The sequence below is a fragment of the Bacillus rossius genome, chromosome 15, assembly GCF_032445375.1.
Source record: "Bacillus rossius redtenbacheri isolate Brsri chromosome 15, Brsri_v3, whole genome shotgun sequence".
Lineage (NCBI taxonomy): Eukaryota > Metazoa > Arthropoda > Insecta > Phasmatodea > Bacillidae > Bacillus > Bacillus rossius.
This window is the reverse complement of record NC_086342.1, coordinates 38,677,342-38,702,284: the sequence shown is the minus strand read 5'-3', so window position 1 is coordinate 38,702,284 and position 24,943 is coordinate 38,677,342. Positions and strand designations below refer to the sequence as shown.

At 37.0% G+C, this 24,943-nt stretch overlaps 1 protein-coding gene across 4 annotated transcripts in view; it reads left to right on the top strand.

The window, feature by feature from the left end:
- Positions 1–24,943, top strand: part of LOC134539372 (regulator of telomere elongation helicase 1 homolog) — a 79,875-nt gene that overhangs the window by 19,446 nt on the left and 35,486 nt on the right. For all 4 annotated transcript variants that reach the window (XR_010076302.1, XM_063381362.1, XM_063381361.1 and 1 more), the window contains exons 5-11: positions 1,502–1,615; positions 3,044–3,232; positions 9,333–9,512; positions 14,447–14,559; positions 17,622–17,828; positions 18,114–18,276; positions 19,434–19,694. Coding sequence is in view for 3 of the 4 variants with exons in the window: in XM_063381362.1 (XP_063237432.1) it covers positions 1,502–1,615; positions 3,044–3,232; positions 9,333–9,512; positions 14,447–14,559; positions 17,622–17,828; positions 18,114–18,276; positions 19,434–19,694 (1,227 nt within the window). In the remaining variant the exon portion in view is untranslated. The remainder of the gene's footprint in view (positions 1–1,501; positions 1,616–3,043; positions 3,233–9,332; positions 9,513–14,446; positions 14,560–17,621; positions 17,829–18,113; positions 18,277–19,433; positions 19,695–24,943) is intronic.

Genomic DNA, 24,943 nt, shown 5'->3' with positions numbered 1-24,943 from the left:
GTATATTCCTTTTCATAGGACCCTTGCTATTAAAATACATTTATATTTAAGTTTGAAAGCTTGTAAATTCCATGCCAGATGACTGAACTCGAAATTGGTGTGAAAAGTGACATATTTTGACCCCTCCCTCACCGCTTTAGTAACCCATTCATAATAAGAAGGGAGGGTGAAATGAGCATTTTCTCACTGAAGTTGGGGTGTTATAAGGGAGGACACTAGATGGTTTGTGTGTCTGGGAGGGAGGGGTGAGCTTATGCGTCATGAAGCCACTGCTGCCAGCCAGCCGGGCGAGCTTCGTGTGCGCCCACTCGCGTTGCAGAACCTACAGCTGCCATATTTTTAAAGGAAATGTCCCATTATTTGTTTGTTATTCTCACATGAACATTATTGGAAGTATTAAAGCCGACACAAAAATACGCTGTGTGTTAAAATTAACAGATTTTAATGATCTTTCATTTGTTTTTTTTTTAAATTTTTTTTCTGATTTTCACATTTTGGTCAAAATGTCCAATTTTTTAACGGTTTCCGAGAACGTATTCGTAAAATCACTGCTTCCTTAAATCCGGGGTTCGTGACATCGGGGTTCTAGTGTATTTAACTACGGAAACAGAAAACGTACATGTAAACTAACATATTTTCTTTAGAGGTGGCCTGTAGGGCGACGGACTTGTCATGAATGTTGAAGTGGGTTTAAAGCAAAGTCGTCTAGCATTGTGAGGGACAGCATCCTGCCATTGTACGGCTGGTTTCTTAGCGAGTAGCGGTTTGGGAAAAGGGGGGGGGGGGGGTGGGAGGGTTTGAAATCAACTGAAAATTTCGGAAAACATCTATTATGACCCCACTTCTATTACAACCCTATTCCTGGGAACCGTGAGGGGTCGTTTCAGAGAGGTTTGACTGTACTTAGTGGGTTTATGCATAATAACAGTTTTTTGTATTGTAGCTAAAATTTAAGGTTAACAACACTACAACCCCCACACATGATGTTTGGAAATCGCAGAGCATAAATTAAATGGGTGTCAGGGAATGCCACAAGAATTTAATTTCGTTAAGGAAAAAAAAAAAAGTGATATATATTTGTGGTGCTCTCCCGTTGAGCTATGAACTGAATTGGCCACTTCCACAAAACTTTAAACTAAAGAAATCCTCCAAACTTACATTCTATTACACCCAGCAATTTCTGTACATTATGTATATTAATAATGTGCGCAGGCTTTCACTGCCATTGTCTGAAGTAGCTTGGCTTCTGGGTTGTAGCCGCGTCTCCTTACTTTGGCGAATAGTTCGCAGACGTTTCATTATTCGCCAAGGACACGGCTACAACCCAGAAGCCAAGCTACTTCATTATGTATATTATTGCAGTGGTCTAGCTAATATATGGATTTTTAATAATCAGTATGCATAGCTTTTGATGTGTTCTTGCACATAGGGAAAGTACTGTTTTGGTATGGTTAATTATATTGAAAACATTTTATTATAAGAAAAAAATTTATCTTTTCAGAACACTGTTATTATTTTGGATGAAGCGCACTACATACCAAAAATGTGTGAAGAAGCAATGTCTTTTCAGATCTGCAGCACTGACATAGAATCGGCAATCACAGAAATCACACAGGTGAGAATACATAGTATTTTGAAACCTATGTTCTTTACTGCACAGTTGTAAAGTATTGGTTTGTCTATAGTTAGCATTGATTCGAGCATGTGCTGTTTTGTGTTTGAAAGGAGGTAGGTGTTACTGAATGTAGAATGTAGAATGTGTAGGTTTTCTACCATGTTTGCTTAGTATGAACTTGTTACCCGTATTATATTTATTCATTCATTTTCCTAAATTGTGCACATTAATCTGCTACATCTCATCAAAGGATAACAGTCACTCAGTGATGTCCATAGAACAATCTCAATGTGCATGTCATGTTCCTTACTAAAATGATATTTTGGATACTGTTTTAAACCATTATAAGTATTTATGTATAAATTTGGGGTTGTGTAGTTAGGCATAGCACTTTATTTGTACTTATGTGCAGTAAGTATTCATATTTAATTATAAATAATTAGGGACAAGACTATGTGGTGAATTGAGATAAAGCATAAATAACATCGAAAAGGATGTCAATACACCATATAACACCGAAAAACTTTATTAAAAATACTTTTTATCAATTCTTTTTTTTTCAAATAATATTTTAATTCATTTACACTTAATTATGGTTTATTTTGTTTAGCTAAGATTGTTTATGAACGTTTAATCAAAACTCAACCTAGATTATAAAAACTTATTAAATTCTAGGAATGTAAATTTTTTACCAAGGAATTAATTCACAAATGTATGTAGTAAATACATTGTAAAAACTTTTGCTTTAATTTTGATATTCAACTGTTATTAGTAACTGATTTTTGTATTACGCCATTGGTACATTTTTCAAACGTACTGATTAAATTTATTGTTCCCAGTAATTAGAAATGCTAATTACAAATTATTTCATTGTAGAATTGCATCATGCATCAGTCAAAATGGCAGTGTTTTGGTGAAGTAAGCATCATTGAACAATCAATTGTTGTATTTGTTAAAAATAGTGCTATCTGTATGAATAAAAAGAGTAAATAAACAAAATAAAAACAACACCGAAAACTCTTATTTTAAGCACAAAATGGTACTTAAAAACAAAAATTCGAAATATTGTCTCTATCAATAATTTAAAGTAACATATGTGTTTTATATTATGCCATTGGTACATTTTTCAAACTTTCTGATTTATTTTTATTGTTCCCAGTAGTTAGAAATGCTTATTACAAATTCTTACATTGAAAAAGTGCATCATGTATCAGTCAAAATGACACTGTTTTGGTGAAGTAAGCATCAGTGAACAAGTAATTGTTGTATTTGTTTGAAAATAGTGCTATCTTTATGAATAAACAGAGTTCGTAAAAATAAAAAAACACAGAAATCTCTTGTTTTTAAAAAAAAATTGGCATAAAAATGAAATTTCAATATCTTGACCCTACCAATAATTTAAAGTAAGATATGTGTTTAATGTCATAGGTAATGGAGTGCGCTGCAATCGCGAACTTGGGTGGAGCGACGGCTGGGTCGGAATTATCTCTGGATGAGTTGTCCACCCTGAAGACCATGCTCGTGGAATTGGGGAAAGAAATTACTGGGTTGGATTTGGAGGAGAGAGACACGATACATCCCGGCAGCTTTGTGTTCGATCTGCTGTCAAAAGTGGAGGTGAGTTTGGTGCTCTGTTGGCCGTGGTAAAGGGGTAGGGCATCTTCAATCTGTCATGTTCCAGACCTCGCCGTACTATGTGGTGAATAGCGATAAAAAAAATAACTGCAAAATTTAAGTCGGTACACCGCCAATCACTGCCGATCACTGATATGGATGTCAATGTACCACAAACACCGAAATGCAAGACTAAACACAAAATGACCCAAAATTCACCTCAGTAACCTCTTTTTTTTCCATTAAAAAATATATATTTTTTCCATATATCTTCAGTTTAGGTTTTTATTTAAAAATCTAAAATAATATGTATTAAGTAAAAATATGAATTAAGTTTCAATTTCTGGTTTTTTAAAAGTTAATAATAGAAGTCTATAGCTGATACTACACAGTCAGAGATACATCACAAGTAAATGTATAAGTACCTATACAAATTTCGGGATTTTAACATTGCATAATGATATTTTGATTCATTTCAATAGTGAAAAAACTTGAGTTTAGACATTGCAGTTAAAATAAATATTTATTCTTTTAAATTTTGTATTTATAACTTTCTCATGAACTAAGGAAATTTTGAATGTTTTAGATCCATATTTTTGTTTAACTTTCATTAATTTTTATAGAATTCTTGTATGTACATATTTGAAGTATTTTACTATAAAATTTTGAAACAATTGATCAATGTAATTGTACTTGATATACACTTATTATTAACCTACATGTATTTTAATTTTTTATGAAGATAAAGACATATTCCTTTATTTTTGAAAAATGAAATTCACTTTTTTATTACACCGTAAACTCTGGCTTCTACCTATTAGCAATTTTACAGTATCATTGTACGTGAAGCAGGCAGTGCAGTAATGAATGCAACCTGGCAGTCAAGATCGAAAAGCCATAGAATCCACCTGGGAGAAAAGTCCAAACGCAAGCAGCTAGATCGGTGCCAGGTTGCAGAAAATGTCGAACCGACGAATACTGAATTAAAGGAGCTTTGATTGTGCAGTGTGTATTTAAATTCCACTGCACTTATTCTGCCATTAGCGTGGTCCATGTTTCGAAGTATGTAGGTACTCTGTTGCCAGATGTACACCATAGACAGGGACAAGATTATATGGTGAATTGCGTTAAAGCCAAAATAACATAGAAAAGCATATCAATATGTACATTGCATAACTCCAAAATTCAAGTTATTACACCATAAAGCACCAAAATGCAACAAAAAATCATGAAATTAATCAGCATAGTTAATCAAAACTCAACTCTGATCCAAAAAATACCTAATTATTTAATATATTTAATTCAAAGAATGTAAATTATTTAGCATTGAGTTAGTTCCAAAATGTATGTTGTAAATACATTGGAATTTTTTTAAAATTATTATTAATATATTAATTTTTTTTTAATATTGTAACTGTTATCAATAACTAGTTTTTATATTGCGCCATTGGTACATTTTTCAAACGTACATATACTTGCTCATTAAATGTATTGTTCCCAGTAGTTAGATATGCTTATTACAAATTCTTATATTGTAATAGTGCATCATGTATAGTAAAAATTACACTGTTTTAGTGAAGTATCATTGTAAAAGCAATTGTGATATTTGTTAAAAATTGTGAAATGTTTATAAATAAACAGAGTTCATAAAAAATACAAACCTCTATATCTCTTGATTTAAAAATGAAATTTGCGTAAAAATAAAACCATAAAATCTTGTCTCTAAATGGTGCACAATATTTGTAGATAAAACATTGTAATGTAATGACATTTTTTAAAAACACTTCTTAATTAAAAAAAAAAAAGAATATTTGGAATGAGAATGTTGTAAATACATTTTCTTCTTGTATTTCATTAAGAGCTTAATCTAATATTACTCAATTTTTACTTCTGGTTTCATCAATTTTTGTAACAAAATTTTTTTAAGTCTTTTAAAATTCTGTTTTAACCATAGTACATTATCACTGGAATTCCTTGTTATTAATAGTGACCTACTGCTAGAAATAGTCTATCCTGTGATTTGGGTTTATAATTAATGTATTTTCTTTCAGAATGTAAAAACTGTAATAATACTATCAAAAGACATATTTTATGGCCTTAGGAAAATCTACAAATAGTAAAAATAATAATAAACTAAAACTTATAATAACTATCCATAGTATACAAATGAATAATGTTAATGCTATTAAGTCGGGTAGTTTTAATCAGGTATCATTAGGTGCCATTTGTTCTTTATTGCATTCTAAGCTTGAGACAGGCTATAGTCATACTACATATAGGTTTTGTTACTATGAATATATTGTACATATATATTATCTTTTTTATTTTATACCAGTGCATGGGTTTGTGTCTTTTAAGTTTTTTCGCACTTACAAGTGCATCAGATGATCACTTGAAATTGCTTTGTGTCGTATTGATTATTAAATTATTTTATTTTCAGAAATTTAGTGTTTGGGACGTTGGCTGTTCTATTGGCAGTGCAGTCTGGTTTACGCCATATGAGTAAAGAGGTTTCATAAAAAATAAAATCAATAACACACAAATCTCCTGTTTTTTTTTAAAAGCAAAATGGCCTAAAAACAAACCCCACAAAATCTTGTTTCTATCCCTAACGTAACAAGAACCAATGACTTCAGGCATGTGGTTTTTGGAGGACCCTACTTATTGTTATTTTAATACTACTAATGCAGCCGAAGGGGCATATTATTTTTAATTAGTCATGTTCTTGTGTCAAGAGTCTTAGGATTTACCAGCCACGCTTCCCTCCCCCCCACCCCCCCCCCCTTCCTTTTATGACTGTCCAGTAAGACTTGATTTATGAACACTGATACGGTAACACAAATGATCTGGAGCAGACAATTTATAATATTATAAGACCCTGTGGCTTTAAGTTTTTGTGCAAAACTGGGCGATGCAAAATCCAACTGTTCACTTTTTCTTCATGTGCAACTAGATAAAAATTTGTGGATGAAATAAGTTTTAATTTATTTTTCTGCAACCTCGATTGACTCATATGTGATTACATGCGTGATGAATTCTGAACGATTTATTATTCTAGCTTTATTCAGATCCTAAGATCCTTAACATACTTCGCAGTTAGCTGAACTAACTTTAAGGTCACTTTTATCTTTGGTGTTTTTTTATCCTCTGGTAAACTACTGTTTGGGTAAAAAAAAAAAAGTTCATCTTTGCAAACAGAATCCTATGATGGATTTTTTTGGTGCAGGTACAGGATGAGTGACATTGATTAGTTCTTGTGTGAGATGAATTAATAAAAAATAATTAATCCCTTATATGGTGGTTACAGTTGTGACAAACTGACTTCATATTTTTGTGAAATTTATCAGTATGGGCGAAGTATAATTTACATCTTAACGGGGCTATATTTTATAACTTATCTCTAGAATTCAGCTATAAATAAATATGCAAACATTCAATATGGAGGCTTTGATCTTCCTGAAAACCATACTTCTATGCATATACTAAAAATTTCTTGAGCGATGGTGATAGTTGATAGCTAAGCTGTAGGCTAGAAGCTGTTTGGTTTTCCATTACGTGTGTTCGGTTCTCTTATCGTTGACTGGGTCATCAATGCTACCACTTATCATGTATTTTCAGTAATTATCACTGATTGAGACGTCCTGTTATGGAATTACTGAATGTTAAATATGTATTATGGAAAAGAAAAAAAAACATGACACGTCGGCCGCATGGATAAAATACCGTTTGGTTTGATCTAATTCATATTATTGTGTCTCCTACCCCCCAGGAGAGTCAAGAAACCATGCACACTAAAAGTTTCAATATCAAAAATATAAAACCTGGTATTATCTTTGAAAGATTTGTGCAATGGGAGAGCATGACTTGTTGTAAGCTTTTGGACATACGCCATTGTTAAACACATGTATGTCTGTAGAAGAAAACTAGAAAAATCCAAAAGACAAAAACACAAAATAAGCAAAAAAATATTGCTGTTGTCAACAGGATATATACACCACATAATATTCCATAACAGGAATATGGTCAACAAACAAAGAAAAACAAAGAAAAATGGACTAAGAGAACGAAAAAACCCCCACAAATGATGACAGCACAAAAAATATTGAACCCAAAAAAATTCAGCACAACATTTGAAACGAGACAAAAACACAACAAAACTAAAAGACAAAACAAACACAATAGTTTTCCAAAACAGAAACAAGCGACGTTTTGGGAACTGCTATCTGCTCCCACAATGGCGTATATCCAAAAGCTTACATCAAGTCATAAAACCTGGTACTTTTTTTAAAATTTTTAAATTCAATTTCTTTGAGCTGTGTGTAATTTTTTAAATATTTAATGGATGGTTTAGCTCATTGCTCTTAAGCTTTAGTATGAGGTGTAATTTTTATCGCGTTTGATTTACGTGTGCACGCATGAATGTCAGTTACTGACGGGCGTGCCCGGATGTGAGCAGGACTGGGTTTGCTCTGCGTGCTGAGCCACAACCCGGCGGCCAGGCGGGCACAAACCCGTGGTCTGCCACGGGAGGCGCTGGTGTAAGCTTAGGGCACTGGCCTCCTGAAGCTGACGTGAAACGAGGCCCTTCGAACGAACTAATGGTGGAACACTTTGGGTGTGAGGAACCGGAGCACCTCGAGAAAACCCCATCAGCCGACTGCAAACTGTCTCCACGTTTCCTTGCTGTTGCCTCCTGTAATTGAACCCGGATCACGCAGGTGGGAGACGATTGGTCGGACCGTCAAAGCTCCGTACCGCCACTTGGCACGAATATCGTTCAGTCAGTGTTACATGTGCGTCGCTCAGTTTTACTGTGGTCTGAACCGCTGATGAATCACCTCACTCTTTTTGAGGAGCAGGTAACATTTTTCAATCTGATCTCAGTCCAGGCACACATGAATAAATATTTCATTCCGAACAACTAGCATTATTAATGTTCAGTTATTCTGTAGAATAACCAATAAATACAATACGAGGCATGTCATTAAGAAATGAAAAATTATAATTTTAAACTTATTAAAAAAATAATTAAGAAAAACTTTTTGATTTAAGAAGAATTACAACTTAACAATATATAAAATACAAAAATGTTTACAAGAAATATTTTTCAATAATTCTGTGAGAATACAGTGGCTTCATAACAGTGTCTACATGTAGTAGGCAAACAAAGATGGCTAATGCGCGAGAGTATACCTAGTGATATTTGTTTAAAGATTGTTTGTGGGCCGTACGAAACTATGTCGCAGGCTGGCAGCCAATTAACGAGCACTGATGTAAACAATGTATAAGTTGCACTGGGCAGAAGTTAAAATATCCCATATGGAACAACTGATTAATTTTACTTTCGACAGTGCGAAATCAAATTGGCGTAATAATCACATTCACAGAAGACATGCTTGTTTGGATGCCTAAATTCAGTGTATTTTAACCTTGTTTTTAAGTGGAGTAAAGTGTCGTACTTGTGCGATGTTTTACTTGCATTCCAGAGGACCTGGTTCGTATCTCAGTCCGGCCATCCCATTTACAATTTTCTATGGTTTCCCTGACATCATTTCTGGAAAATACTGGGATGTTCTGATTCCATACATTGGCAGTGATAAATGGTTACCTGTTTATATATGTCTTGCCCACCACAAAAGTTTAACAACTGTTGGTGGGCATGTAACAATAAAAAATAAAATAAATTATGTGTGAGATTATACTTAGTATCCAATGGCTAAATAAAGTGTGTAGCTAAACCCACGGTACATGATCATTTGTTGCTAGCTACACATTTCTAGCAATAAAATATAACATAAGTGGTTATTAAACATACCATATTCACACGGAGTTATTAGTCCTAGGAGTGTAATATGTAGCCTGTGTTATTTATGTTATTGTGGTGAGTTTACTACTAGTTGACCCCTATGTTTGTTCATTTCTTTAATAAGTAGAAAATTTAATTATTAATATATATATATATTTTTAATGGTGTGACATTCTTTTTATTTTATTTTTTGATTTCTTTTGTGTGTGTTGCATGATTGCACTTTGTCATCTGCCGAGGATAGTTATCTGTCTGCAGATAAACCAAGTTTAAACCAAGGTCGTGTTGGTTTTGCAGCTAACGTGCGAGAAATCTCGAGCTGTTGTGGACCTTCTGGAGAAAGCAGTTGAGTGTCTGTCCATCACAAACCCCTCACCGTACCAGCACAGGGGAGTTGGTTTGCTAAAGTTCCAGGACTTGTTGAAGGTTGTGTTCTGTGTCGGCGTCTACATGAGCAAGCGAAGGAATTGTCATAAGGTAATGATCACCCACTTTAACATGTAGTAAGGGTAAGTCGAGACAGTAATGTCACCAGAGTGCAACGAATAAGTGTATTGAAAGAAACATCAATGCGCAGAGAGAATCTGACCACTAAAGAATTTTACAAGTTTTTTCATTACCATTTTTTTTTTACAATTGTGAACCTTCATGGAGTATTTTTTGACGTGACGTCTAATAAATCGATGAACGCCGGCTGCACGCACGAAAGTGTCCCGTTACGCACATTGTTCCGTTACACTATGTCCCATTACACTCATTGTTCCGTTACACCGTGTCCCGTTACACTCAATGTACACTTGCGCAGCACCGACAGAAGTGAAAACTTAAAACTTTGTTTATAAATGTGTAATATGAAATAATTTCTACGTCAAATGTACGTTAGAAAATGAATCTGATTACTAGTATAATTTCAAGTATTTATTCTTTTATTATTAAAATAAAAGTGATTCAATTTTATTCATAAAAGTATGCAATCATTTCATCAATGTTTTGTTATGACGTCACGTTAAACTATCAGACAACCAATTTTTTAGTTGTCAAATAATTTGCCATAAAAACAGCTGTCAGTAGTAGCAGCGCCTGGCGGCATGTACGCATTATAGCTAGGGACGAGGTTATATGGTGATTTGGGATGAAACTGAAATAATACTTTAAAGCATGCCCATACAACACATAACACCGAAAAGCAAGTTAATACACAGTTTCGCACCAAAATGCAACCAAAAACATGAAATCAGTCAGCATTTTGACAAAACTTAATTCAAATTACAAAAAAAGAAAAAAACTTTTAGAATGGTTAATTCATTAATTGTATTTATGTAACATGAATTTTGTACCAGACTGTATAAACTAAATTGATTGGAAAGAAATTTTTATTATATTTATTCTTGAATCATTTTTATCAGAATTATTTTACTGTATACATTAAGTGTAAATCCAAATGAGACTGTTTTGGTGAAATAAGTAGTATGAAATATTTTGTATTTGAAATATTTTAGTTTCATATTTGTTGAAAAATACTTTTTTTTAATGAATAAAGACAAATAAAAACAATTACACAAATATTTCCTGTTTAAAAAACTAAATTCCCTAAAAAAAAAAAAAAACCCCTTCTCCATAGCACTAGCATACATACTCACTCGCATATTTCTACCTTCGGATACTAGTATATGTTACACTTGCATACCTTTTCACTTTTGTATGTGTTTCAAAGATTTGTGGATATATGTATCTACCTCTTCCCCATCTCTGAAATCCTGTAAAGTCGGTTTACGGACGATAATTTTAAGTTCTAACGTCATAAGAAAACATTGATGAAAAATGGCATACTTTTTAATTTTCAAATACTATTTACAGTTTATGCAAATTTAGTTTAAATAATTTGTTTGAATATAATCACGAACAATTAGTTAAAAAGCCCGCCTAAACCTGTTTGATATTATAGAAGATATTCTCGCACGGTGGTTGGCCGGTTCTTGCACGCTCTGCTCAGGGGGAACGTGACACTTTTTCGTGCGTGCAGCCAGCGTTCATCAATTTATAAGACATCGCGTCAAAAAAAAATCTATTATCACACCAACAAAAAGAAAAATTTGAAAACAAAACATTGGGCAAAGTGCTTCTATCCCTCCCCCCTCCCGAAATGAAATTCTGCACACACTCATGTACTCTACAAATTTCCTATCCCTGTATGTGTGAGTTTTTCTTCTAACGTGCCTGGCGGCCATGTTGAGACATGCAAACCCTGCGTGTCTTGTCGCCGGTGGGCGGAGAGGCCCTGGGAGCGCGGTGGGTCTCAGGCGGGGGTCTCGGGAGCGGGGAGGCCCCCACACACGTTCAGCCCAGCTGCCAGTCCAGGTGCTCAGTCGAACCGAACAGTCCGAACTGAACTGAAGCCTCCCCCACACACTGTCCAGTCTCGTGGTCGCTGTTGCTGTCGGACGTATCGTTTCGTCGTCGAACTCTGAAGATTGCGATCGCAGCTGCACTTTTAGTTAGAAAAAGGACAGGAAAAAAAAAGCAACCAAGGTGTCGGCCACGACATTCAGCTGATGGACTGGCGAGACATCGTCCCCACACTCGGCAGTTCGGACTGAAGTCTCTCGGGCTCACTGTCCGATTTTATGGGAAGCCATCAGCTCGTCAGAGTTCATCAGTTCCGACCTACCAGTTCACCGTCCTCGCTCACGCACGGCAGTTCCGACCGTCGAGTCCGAACAGGCAGTTCGGCTGATGGTGTCTTGGGTACACGGGGCCAGGTGAGTGGGAGGAGAGGGGGTCAGGCTTCGAGGCAGCGCTGCAGCACAGGCGTGTCGTCGTGGCACTCTGCAGGTGCGTTCAAAACATTTAAAAAATTGGTTGTCTCTAAAGTCGGTTTACGGACGATAGTTTAACGTGACGTCATAAAAAAACATTGATGAAATGATTGCATACTTTTATGAATAAAATTGAATCATTTTTATTGAATTATCACTATTTTGTATGCATAAAAAGGAGTGAAATGAAATCTACAATTTAATTTGATAAATTTACTTTTATTTGCACTCATTAATTCAAATATGTTTATTACTTTAACGAAGAGATTATTTTAACTATAACCTTTATACATGTTTGCTATTTAACTTCTTCCAATCTGTGTTATTCTGTTAAGGATAGGACGATAATAGGGAAAGTAGGAAACGAATGGGAGTGTTTCAAGTTTAATGTGCCTCGAAAAAGTCAAATCGATGGTTGTTCCAATCGAGTGGAAGAGAGATAGATGCGGCGCAAGCGTACAATGAGCGTAATGGGACACAGTCTTAACGGGACAATGTGCATTACGGGACACTTTTTCGTGCGTGCAGCCGGCGTTCATCGATTTATTAGACGTTTTCACGTCAAAAAATAATTTATTACTTTTAATGGGTCAGATCCACTTTTTCTCAAATGAAAAACTTTAATGCACTGAACTAGAATCAATATCTCGAGTGTCAGGAATAAAATAATAGAATAATACACAAGAAAAACACTGATGTTGAAGTTTTGAAACAACCACTCCATAAATTTTTTATTTTTTATAATATCTTACCTGAAGTTCTGAACAAACATCCTCAGAGCACTTTAGCTGATGGACTATACAAACACTTCTTTCATAGCTTCCGTAGCGACAAATAAAGTAGTACTTGTGAACCACATATGAATTTCCCTTTTCAAGTATTTTTTTCTTCAAATCATTATTCTCGAATATGGAATATTTTGAGTACTAAAGATAGGATGGTATCTGAGGATTTAATGATGTATTGGTCCATCCCTGCTTTAAATGATGCAAAACTACTTTGATGACAATGTCAGCTAAGAGTCAGCTGGAAAGAAACAAACATCAGTTTCCTGCACATGGTGTGTCCTAAACGCTGGGTGCATCACACAGCTGGTGCACTGCCCTCATGCCCTCACGTACGATGCAGGAGCGGGGAGGCACGGTGTCTCGTAGTCTCGTAGTCTCATAACAACCTTGATCAGGCCCGAGGGACTCCGAGCGTCAGTCAGTTTACCTGAGGCTCGCTAGTGTTTAGTGAAGATGTGCTATTCTGATGTTTGTCGATGTTTCATCTAGATTGTGGCAAGTCTTGGGCAGCTCAGCGTTTGAACATATTTCTATCTGTTTAAAAAATACTTACATAAATCTCACTCTAAACAAAATTACGTAATATTTAGTTGGCCAAGGTAACTTTCAGTGGTGCTTTTTTCATCCAAGCATAAATAAGATAATTTGTAGATACAGGTAGCATTATACCAAGTTCGTAGATACACTAACTTATGAAAAATAAGCCACTTAAAAAATACTTAAAAAAAATGTCGAGATCTAGAAAGTTATGATATTGTTACGACCTATGTGGGGAGAACTGGGTTCATAAGGGAATAGCCCAATTAAGTATTAATACAGTTTTATTAATTACTAATATTTACTTTATTAATAAATAATTGTATTTAAAATTGTCTGAGCACCATTCACTTGCACTTTAAAATGTTTATTCTCAAGTCACTCAATGTCTGTCGAGTTCCGCAGTTCACACTCCTCACTGGAGCTAGGCTCGACAGTGGTTCGCCCCTCACCTCGCGCCTGTCCACACACACAGTCTCGCGCCACTCAGTCGCACTCTCTCGATCCCGTCACTCCGCGTCGCGCCACTCTCGAGGGGGTATCTCACCCTCTTCGCCGATGTTCCACTTACCTTCACTCGCGGAACCATCGTAACCCTCGGAATTCAATCAAAACTGTCACGGAACTCTTGCGGAGGCCCGCGTCGCTGTTTAAATTCCTGTAGTGCCCTTCTCGAACAGACGAGAGCGGCTGTGACGAGTCACATCATCCCGGGCCGACGCTCGAAACATCGAGAATGACACGCTTATTCACGCCTCTCCAGGCGGTGGCCTCTGTAAGCCCGGAATTCCCAGGCCGCTAAAGGTGATAATCGCCCAAGGTGGGACAATGCACGGGGAGTGGAGAGGGTTGGGAAGTAGTGAGGACCCTTGTAATCATGCCATGCTTGGCATGCCCTACGTCAGTGGATGGCGCGTGACGTCAGTGGCCGTGCGTGGCCGCCAGCTCGCTCCGAACCTGGCACGCATCGCTGTCTTGTCTCGTTATCGTAACAATTTGAATAAACATATAATAAAATGCATTGCTAGCTATGACGTCACCCATATTTTACGTTCCTGTTTCTCTCCTTGTTCTAAAGGAAGAGATAACTGCAACGTTATTTAATTGTGCTTATAGAATAACGTGAAATAGGTGGTCATTATCAAATAAAGATTGCAGTTTGTAAGTTTGGTGCTATAATTAGTAAGGTGGTGTTTTACAAATTTCAATAATTTACACTATTTATCATTTGCTTGTAGCTACTTTAAAACAGATTTTTTTTTTTCAACAGGTGTATGTGACCCGCGAAGAAGTTAGCACAGAAGATTCTTGTGTGCAGAACACGCAGAACATAACAAATAATGGAAAAGTGATTAACTACTGGTGTTTGAGTCCAGGGTTCGGGTAAGAAACCACTTTAAGTTGAACCTCTCTGGACTGCTGTATTAGTAGGGAAATGTATTAGCCACGAAAATTTTTGAGACAAGCTGAGATTTAAAAAACTGTAGCATCGTCGGTGTTTTGTGATTGGGTGAGTTTCTCCGTCAGAAAACCAATCATAGCAACACAGTGCGTAAGCGAACGTCTCCTAAGTCTCCGAAAAGCATGTCAATACACATTATAACACCTTATAACCTGCACGTTAAAACACCTTGCTATCACACAGGGTTGTCTAAGGGGGCGGATACAGAGTTTGGGCGCCACCACGTGGTTTGTGGGCACGTGGACCCGTCGAGACTCCTTTCTCGGGCCGTGACGTCGCCCAAGTGCGACGAGGCACACAACCCTAATAATGCTTCGTTGGCCCCTAACACCCGCTCTCAGCGGCGGGCATGCTGGTACACTCGTGTAATGCCCTAATCTTTACCTAGGTGGGCTCTAGGCGTCCCACACACCAGGCGACTACACCGGGGCACCCGTGACCGAAATAATAGGTATACACTCGAGATTCACACCTGATATTTATTAAACATTCCTCGTCTCTACAGTGTTCATGCGAAGCGGATAAAAAGCCAAAGGCAAACAATCGGTTAAGGAGGTGGGCCAGGTCACCACGTGGCCTGACCAATGAAATGTAACAAAGTTAAATTTAAAATGCTCGAGGAGCTTAAATTCTTATTGAAACAGTATACCACCTGGAGTAAGCCTCGAAGACAGAAAGAACGCTATTTAGATTAATATATGCAAAAAGTATGCTAACGGATCAGATGTTACCAAACAATGAAGTCGACGAGGTGCGGGAGCGTCCCACTCCGGGCGGTGGAAGAACAAGACTGACTGGTCAACAGGGTGTCATGGCGTCTCCCAACACTCAAGTTCCCGTTAGCTTGTTAACTTATAATTAATCTAATTACTAACATATTTTATCCTTTTAAAAATTAGTAATAATTAAACAACAATTTCTGTGACTTCCATCTGATTTCATAACAGTATACTTAATTAATTATTGTCTAAAGATTATTCGTTGGTAGTTCCTGTAGTGGCCACGTGTGGCGCTGCGCCGTCCTTCCTGTGACTTAAGACAAAACACTGAGCGAAATTATAAAAACACACATTACATAGCCCTTTATTTCTTTACTTATTAATTAATTACTATTTTACGTTTCTGGGCCGTCGCCCTGCCTCTAATGCCTCTTGCATCACCGTGGCGGGCGGTTCAAAGAGAGGGTGATGGTGGGAGGGTGATGGTGGGAGGGTGGTGGTGCTGGCGGAACAGGGGACACATCTGGCTCAAGGGAGGGCGCAGCCCTGGTTGACGTCAACCTAAAGCATTGCAATGCAACCAAAAATCATGTAATTAATCAACATATTTAATCAAAAATCAGTTGAAATTACAAAGATATAATCTTTTAATATATTAAAGTCAATGAATGTAAATTGTTTAGCAGGAAGTTGTGCCAAAATGTAAGTACTAAATAGATTTAAAAAAAAAAGTAGCTTTTTTTTTTTTGATATTACTACTTTTGTATTGCGACATTGGTACATTTTTCAAGCGCACATATATTACTTGCTGATTTATTTTTATTTTTCCCAGGAGTTAGACATGCTTTTTATGAATCATTTTATTGTAAAAGTGCAACATGTATCAGTCAAAATGACACTTTTGATGACGTCAGTGTCGTTAAACATTTAAGTATATGAATAAACTGAGTTCACAAAAAATAAAAACCATAACACAGAAATATCCTTTTTTAAAAACTAAATTGGCCTAAATATAAAACAATAAAATATTGTCTTTACTAATAGGCAATGGCTTCTCTTGCAGACTGCCACCGATTACAAGGAAGAAAAAACTTCTGTAGGCATGCAGTCTAACAAATGGTTGGAAAATTTTTTCCTTGAAAAATGCTTGCTCCTATGTATTAGTATTTATGTAGTAGCTCACACTACAAAGCATCTTGTAGTGCTAAAGGAACTTTATTTTTTATTTTGTTGTGGATATTAGAAACTGTAACTGACAATGAGACAGACTGGAGATACACATGACCTTCAGGAAACGTCCCATTATTTACGTGGAGGCATTTCAGGGAACTGTGGAAAACAAATCAGGCAGGCCTGGGTTCAAAACCGGGTGTTTTTGGATTGTGAACCCAGTGTCTTTCTCTGTGCCACGTTGCTCCTTGTTATCATTTGGGAAATGTGAAATACATTTCAGTCCTGGCTAATTATTGTGTTGTTGGTGTTGGTGTTTGAAGACTTTTAACTCGCCTTCGGGTGTACTTAAGTCTAGTTCTCAAGCACCATGTCAATTTTTTAAATTTTATCTTACTTACTATGATTTAAGGGCTATTTCTGAAATTATTAACAAGTTATCCCCCTTGCATTTGTTAGTTTGTCACAAAATTTTCAACAACTGCACAAGTGATAAATAATTAAGAGCACAAGCTGTATTTTTTTGGTTTTTACTCCCATTATATTACACTTAGTGAATATCTGTGAAAATATTTGTGTTGGAACAACAAATGAAAAGGTAGTATTTTGTTGAGATATCGGAAACAGACCTTAAATAATACTAATAATAAAATGGAACATATTAAAATGGTATGTGCTGAGTGTGCCTTAAATAAACATTCTTAATTTTATGTATTTTAGTCGATAACTAATTATTTTGGATCACACCAAAAAAAGAGGGTTGTCTGTATAGTCCGTTTACGGACAATAATTTTACGTAATAACGTCATATCAAATTTTTTAAATTGCTGCTTTTAAAAAGCCTGCCTTAACCTGTTTGATATTATCTTGCACTCTCGGCTCGGGCGGAACGTGACAATGAGTCATGCTTGTTCGTGCGTGCAGCCGGCGTTCATCGATTTATAAGACGTTATCACGTCAAAAATTACAGTCGCAATGGTTTTTTATTTATTGGAAAATGGGGTTTTTTCATCAGGTTTTTGTGTTTTAGGATTGCATGTTCTGGAGATGGCCTTGTTCCTGACGTGTGTCGCCGGTTGTCGCGGCGCGGGCAGGATGCAGCGCCTGGCGGACCAGGGCGTGCGCTGCGTGCTGCTGACGAGCGGCACGCTCTCGCCGCTCAACGCCCTCGTCAAGGAGCTGTGCATCCCCGTGCCCGTGACCCTGGAGAACCCCCACGTGATCCGCCCCAGCCAGGTGTGCGTGGGCATCGTGGAGGCGGGCCCGGACGGCGTGCCGCTGGACTCCTCCTACCACAACCGGTACCAGCACCTCGTGCTTACTGTGTAGCGTCGTTCATACAACCAGCCACTGGAACAGAGCAGTTGCTGGTCTCATGTTCAAAAACCATACAGTGGTCTGCTGTAAGCAGCCATCTTCATTACTGGCGGCAGATTTAAAAATAACATAATGGTCTGCTGTCGGAGATAAGGGATGTTGTTAGATATTTCAACCAGTAACATTTGTTAATCTCGGTGATGAAACTGGTTGTTGGCTTTGTTCCGTAATATAAGTAAGTGTCAGCCGCCCCACCGTGTGTCTGACAGGGACAACCAGGCGTACGTGAGTTCGCTGGGACGCACCATCCTCAACTTGAGTCGCCTGATCCCTCACGGCCTGCTCGTGTTCTTCCCTTCCTACATCGCCATGAGGAAGTGCCAGGAAGCATGGCAGAAAGATGGCCTGTGGACCAGAATCTGTAATTACAAGGTGATAGATAGTGGAATCCATTTTCACACAAAAAAAAAACACAAAAAAAGCGGGTTGTCTGTAAAGTTGGTTTACGGACGATAATTTTACGTGATATTGTCATAAGAAAACATTGATGAAAAATTGCTTACTTTTTAATTTTCAAATATTATTTACAGTTTTTGCAAATTTAATTTAAATAATTTGTTTAAATATAATCACAAACAATTAGTTATAGAAATAAACTGAAATCAAGTCAAATTGTCAATAAATTGTTAATTTGAAATGAGGTAATTGGACAAATAAATCAAATTTTTTAAATTGCTGCTTTTAAAAAGCCCGCCCTAACCTGTTTGATATTATAGAAGATTTTCTCGCACTGTGATTGGCCAGCTCATGCACGCTCAGCTCAGGCGGAACGTGACAAAGAGTCATTCTTTTTCGTGCGTGCAGCCGGCGTTCATCGTTTTATAAGACGTTATCATGTCAAAAAAATCACACTGTATGGGATACCATGGTGTGAACGGGGCACAGAAGTCATAAAAAAGTCTTTAAATTAACAGTAATTGTGGTAGAAGTCGTGAAACTTAAATATTCCAATAGCTTTCTGCTAACTTCTATTCTAATTTCTGATGCCTTACTTCAGTTTATGGTTTGCATATTAAATATAAATAATTGGAAATGGAATACTCAAACTATGTGTAAATTATCTCTGAAAAGGTCTTAGCTTGTAAACTTAAAAATCAGCATATTCTTGCAAATAGAAGATATATTTCCTAATATGTTTAAATTTGTTTATATGTATATGTACGTATATGTGTATGTATAGTCTTCTGATATAAAAGTTATAAGAAAATTTTATTAAAAGGTCTGTAAAAGTCCTGAAATTGATTCCCTCATATATTTTTAGATACTCTGTACTAGTTTTCCCTTTTAAAGTCATTCACATTTAGTATTGAATTAATTCTCGGAAGTGACTACAAATGTAATAAGATTGTCAGTTGATATAGATACTACATTGTGGTCTACTGAATGATAAAAAATTGTTTTGGCATAAACTGTCTTCGTTTTGGTTCTGTTCCCTTTAATAGTGTGTTACTGTAGCAGATGTTACATCTCCAAAACACAAATTTCATGTAAATTGTAAAATAGGAATTTTGTGTGTGTGTGTGTTGAAGCACATCATTGTGGAACCACGAACACAAGACGGAGGACTGACGGCTGCTATCAACGACTACTACGTGAAGATCGCGGATCCCAACAAAGGGGGCGCCTGCTTCATGGCTGTAGCCGGAGGCAAGGGGTCTGAGGATCTCGACTTTGCTGACAGGAATGTGCGAGGAGTGATCTTCGCAGGCATCCCCTTCCCATCGGCCGCTGATCCGCGGGTCGTGCTGAAACGTGGCTACCTTGATGAGTCCGTCGTGGAGAACACTGCCGTAAGTTCGTTTCTGAAGAATTTCAATCCAGAGTTCGTTTTTGCTGACGTGGAATCAACTTCTTACATAACATCCCTGTTCATGAACTGCAAATAATTTAGCTGAGCATGGCCCTTTACAGCTGACTACATATTGAAACATTTAGTTTTAGTCTTTAACATGTTGTTGGCTGAAAGAAAAGACTTGGTGAGAATTTTAAAGTTTTGTCATTAGCTGAAATGCTCTGTTTAAATTAAACAAACAAATTGAAAGCAATGTTTATGCTGCGGGTATTGATGTACTGGCAGTCTGTGATGCCAGACTTTGGTTAATACTGGAAAAAAGGATTTTTTAAATAGTTTCTGAAGGCTTTTTGAAAGATGTTTAAACAGGACAGTTACTCTAACATAAACATTTGTTTGCATTATTGGTGCCAGAGTACTCAAAATTTCAAGTCGAGTTGAGTTTTAAGTTTTTGAGTAGAGCTGAAATTTTTAGCTGAAAAAAATTTGAGTGGTTTTATGTTTGGTTTAGGGAAATAATAAAACTCTCATGAAAAATCACTAATACAAACATGGAGTATTCTAGTATTATATACACAGTGATTGTGAAGCTTGTACAATACAGTTTTCGGTAGGAAATGTGATTAGTTGATGCAGAACTGATTAAATTTTTTATTTGGAGATATTGGCTGTCATTTAGCGCCTCATCATAGTTTTATAGGGGAGGCCGGGGCTAGTTGCAACACTTTTCACATTTTGCATTGTAGTATTTATGTTTCGATAAAAATCAAACTATAATAAAGGGAATGTTTTCTTAGATACTCTTAGGTGTCACATAACATTACCAGAACATAGAAAGCAGTTAAGTATTAAAATCTAGAGCTATGTATTCATGGTGATGTAAGTGTTGCAACTTGCCCCCGATCTGGGGCAAGTTGCAACACCAGCTGGGGTAACTTGCAGCACTTACTCCCATGTATCAGAATCATCTGTTTCACAGTCATTACACACATACATAGGGTCTTTTCGTGCACAAGACCAATGCGCCCATTTTTGGCAAGATGTGCATTGAACCCATTCTTCATTCCTGTTGTATTTTGTCATGCATACTAAACACATCTCGTCCTGTTCTTCACTACAGCTATCTTCTTTGAAGTTTAATTTTCTTTTTGTTACTTTCTTACAATTTGCTGTCTTTTTTTCTTTCTTGTCATTTTGTGAAGGTTTCTGAATTTTCTTTTTATTGATTACATGTAGTTTCCTTTCTTCAGCTTCAGCCTTTTTCCTTTTCCTTTCTTCACTGTTACGTTTTTCTTCTTCAATCGCTCTCTTTTCAGGAGTGTCAGTGAGAACTGCAGACTTCCTTTTATTTCTCCCTCTGCAAGAGGTTTGCCCTCTAGGTGGAGCTTTTGGTAAAGGACCCACAATCTCTTGAATGGATACACTTGGACCAGGTATTGCAAGAATGTTTGTTTCAGCACTTGTTTCAATAATGCTGGGTCCAGAATGCACATCAAGTTCAGAAGAAACGCTTCCCTGCATGCCTATCTGACAACTGTGTGGATCTGGTCGGTCAGTAACGAAAGCTGTAAATATGTTAGGGTTGAAAGGCGAAATACCAGTTTTCTGAAAACCTGATGTAATGTTTGCTGGTGTCATAGAGTGCAAGAAGGCATCTTTCACTATTGCTGGCAAATCGTCAAATCGACTATGGTTAGAGTCTTGCCGGGATTTTTTTTGTGCCAGGAATTAATTCCAGTTTCAAAACGCCTTTTAAAAGGTCCAAAAACTGAAACGTCCAAAGGCTGCAAGCAATGGGAACAGTGTGGAGGAAACGAAAGAAGAACTACGCCTCTTTTTTTGCACAAATCTATGACTTGGCAGCTGATGTGTGAACAGTGGTTGTCCAGAAACAAAAGCACTGGATTTTCAGGAGATGGTAACGTAAGAGAGACAAAATGATCCATAAATGTGATGAATGTTTCCTCTGTTTGCCAACCAGATTTTGTGCTAGTACCTATGCAACCTATCGGTCCATCACGTATAAAATGATCTTTTAAGTTCTTCCGAGGGAAAATAAACATGGGTGGCAAAGTTGTTCCTAATGCGCACACAGCTGTTGCTACAGTAATCATTTCTCCACGTTCTGCTGCTGTTACTGATCCTACTTGTTTGACTCCCCTTTTAGCAACTATTTTGCCAGGTTTCAAAACAGTTGCCACTCCAGTCTCGTCCATATTGTAAATTCGGTTGGCTGAAATATTATGACGTGTGAGAACGGATGATAGTTTATTGAAAAATTCGGAAACGTTATGCATGTTGAACGAAGTACATCTCCCAAGGCTCGTGGCTTCAGTCTGCCTGACAGATAGTTCATTATTGCGTTTCATAAAACCTGAAAACCAATCTGGACCGGCACACTCATTAACTTTCCAAGGGTCCGGAATCTGTAATCCCAACTTTAGTGCACACTCATATGCAAGCTTGCGCACTTCTGCTGGTGTTAGCCCAAACATAATTTCCGAATTACGTTTGAGATACTCAACAAATTGACACTCTTGTTCGGCACTGAAAACACACCGCGGCTGTAGTTAACCCGCTGAGACAAAACTGAATTCAGGTTGTTCTGTTGTTATATCCATGTTTTTATTCTTAAGTTTTTGTATGTATCTTGACAGTGTACAGTGTAGAGTAGTGAATGTTGTACATCTTTGCTATCTGTCGTACGGAACAGTCTTTGGAGTTTGGATTGGCTAAAACAAGTTTACCTGCCCTCTCCATGACATCCTGTGGTGTTTCCCCTCGATTCGTCTTCTTCTTATACGTTCTCATCGTAACTGCAAAGGGAAAATAATAGCTATAATATTTAAAAATAGTTATTACATTTTTTCACAAAATGCATATATAAACATAAATATTATAAACAGTAATTGCGGCATTCTAGTTCTCGATTATTTGCTTTGGTTTCAAATATTCGTAACTTCTAAGATGAATCTAAACAATGTTTATGTATAAAATAGTTGAGTGAAGCCCTAAATGATTACAAAAACAAATTATGTTAGTTAACATACGTGGGCTAATATAACGCGAACATATCGGTATAAACGTTGAAATCGAGTGAAATACTAATGAATTGATGTTTAACATTTAAAAAAGTATCCTTGATATCTGGGGTAAATTGCAACATGTGTTGCAACTAGCCCCGATATACAACTTGAATTTACTTACCGTCATTCACTTAGAGGCGTTGTTATAAAACAATTTTCATTATATACAGATAAGTACAACACTATAAGCTGCCCTCAGAAGTACAAATATATTAAATTTCGACAAACACATTCAACACAACAGCAGCTAAGTAATCCGTGTGTGAGTTTACTCGCGACTACAGTAGGAATGTTGTGCACGACTGAAGCCAAGCGCGATCTGTTTACGACTTGTCGAACTAATACCGTTAAGATTACGTGTGGTTCCTTTCCTTCCCGTAGTGGTGCGACACTAGTACCATCGGTTAATGATTTAGAGCCACTGTTGCAACTTGCCCCTATAGCAACTAGCCCTGGTCTCCCCTACTACAAACACAAAAAATGTAACTTCTTTAAAGCGCCATACTAAAAATTTGGTAGAATTTGCTGCAGTTACAACTGTTTCTTAAACTGTGCTTCCTTTTTCCACGTAAATATTATTTATGCTGTGCGTCATTGAAAAGAAATACACTAGCACCTCGATTTTACATATGCTCACGGTTCCACAAATTGTATTCGTAAAATCAGGGGTAGTTCATTTTGAACTCCACCCGCCCGAGGAAAAATAAATATCCTCTTTTATCGCATAATCGTCGTACCTATATTTAAGGCCGTCAAATTTGGATACATATACGTAAAACCTTTCGCGTAAACATCGCATGATGTTTTTGGTCCCGCTATTAGATTCGAAGCGCTTTGTGTGGGTATTTTTTTTCCGTATAAAACAATGTATTTTAAAGTAGAAATCTAAAATATATTCTGACTTTACCACCTACTTATTTAATTAACGGAAATATGAAGTTGTCTGATGTTTAAATTTTCTTTTAAAGCCTTTCTAAACGTTATATCGTTTATCTGTTCGTTTGATTCGCCACGGTGTACCACTTACAAAAATGTAGCCAGCGGTAGTTGGCATCATCCATGTTTGGTTATGTTGCTTCCCGTATAGAGCGCGCACACGTAGTCGTATATCGATATTGATATCTCGTCGATTGCATGCAACGCGTGCTCACTGTCGAGTGCTCAGTTAACTACATTTGATGGCCCACACTCTCTCGTGGTATGTACTACGATAGTTATGTGTTCGTTCAGACTTGCATTCGGATCATAGATGTTGTTTATCTATTTAAAGTTGAAGATAGGTTTTTGTTGCTTGACTTATTAATTTAAAGTGTTTGGCGTGCTCTTTTATACTTCACTTTTTAAATAAACGTACTTTCCATGAATGGGTATTGTTTTTATGAATAATTTTACCTAACAAAAATTTTTTTTTCCTCGCATAAATGTCGCACCCCTACTTTTCGAAATTGATTTTAGTATAAAATGTGCGACGATTATGCAATAAAACACTGTATTTTTTTTACTTTTTGAAACAAATCTATTTGGTATAATTTGTGTGTATTTGGTCTTAATAAATAAAATACAATTCAATATTTAAGACTATGAATACAATGAAAATATTACTCAGGTTGATTATGGAATGTACACTGATCCTCCCGCCAGCCCGCTATCGCATGGCCATGTGTCCGTCCACCCTCTCTTCCTCCCTCCTCTCCCTGTCTCCCTTCTTCCTTCCTTCCCTCCTTCCCCCTCCCTTCTTCCCTCCTTACCTCCTTCCCCTCCCTCCTCTCCCTCCTTCCCCCTCCATCCCTCCCCCACTTCCTGACCGCTCTGTGGTCGGTCCTTGAACTTGTAATACTCCCATCTTTACCGTAGCAAACATTAAAAAATATCTACTGTACGTTACACAGTATCATGCCATGTAATCATGCCCGCCTTTCTTACACACTACACACTGTTATTCCTACGATTGTTTGAATAGTGACTTCTTCCAGTTGTGAATAGCGTGTGGAATTTTAATACTAGGTGCTCATATTTTTTATAGGCCTACACTTTTAAGACTTTTCTCACGTAAAATAAACAAGGAACCACGTATTCTACCTTCTCTCACCCTCTCCCCTGTCTTAATTTGCCACCACTGATACTCCCCCCCCCCTCTTTTTTTAATTAATGCCACCCAAAG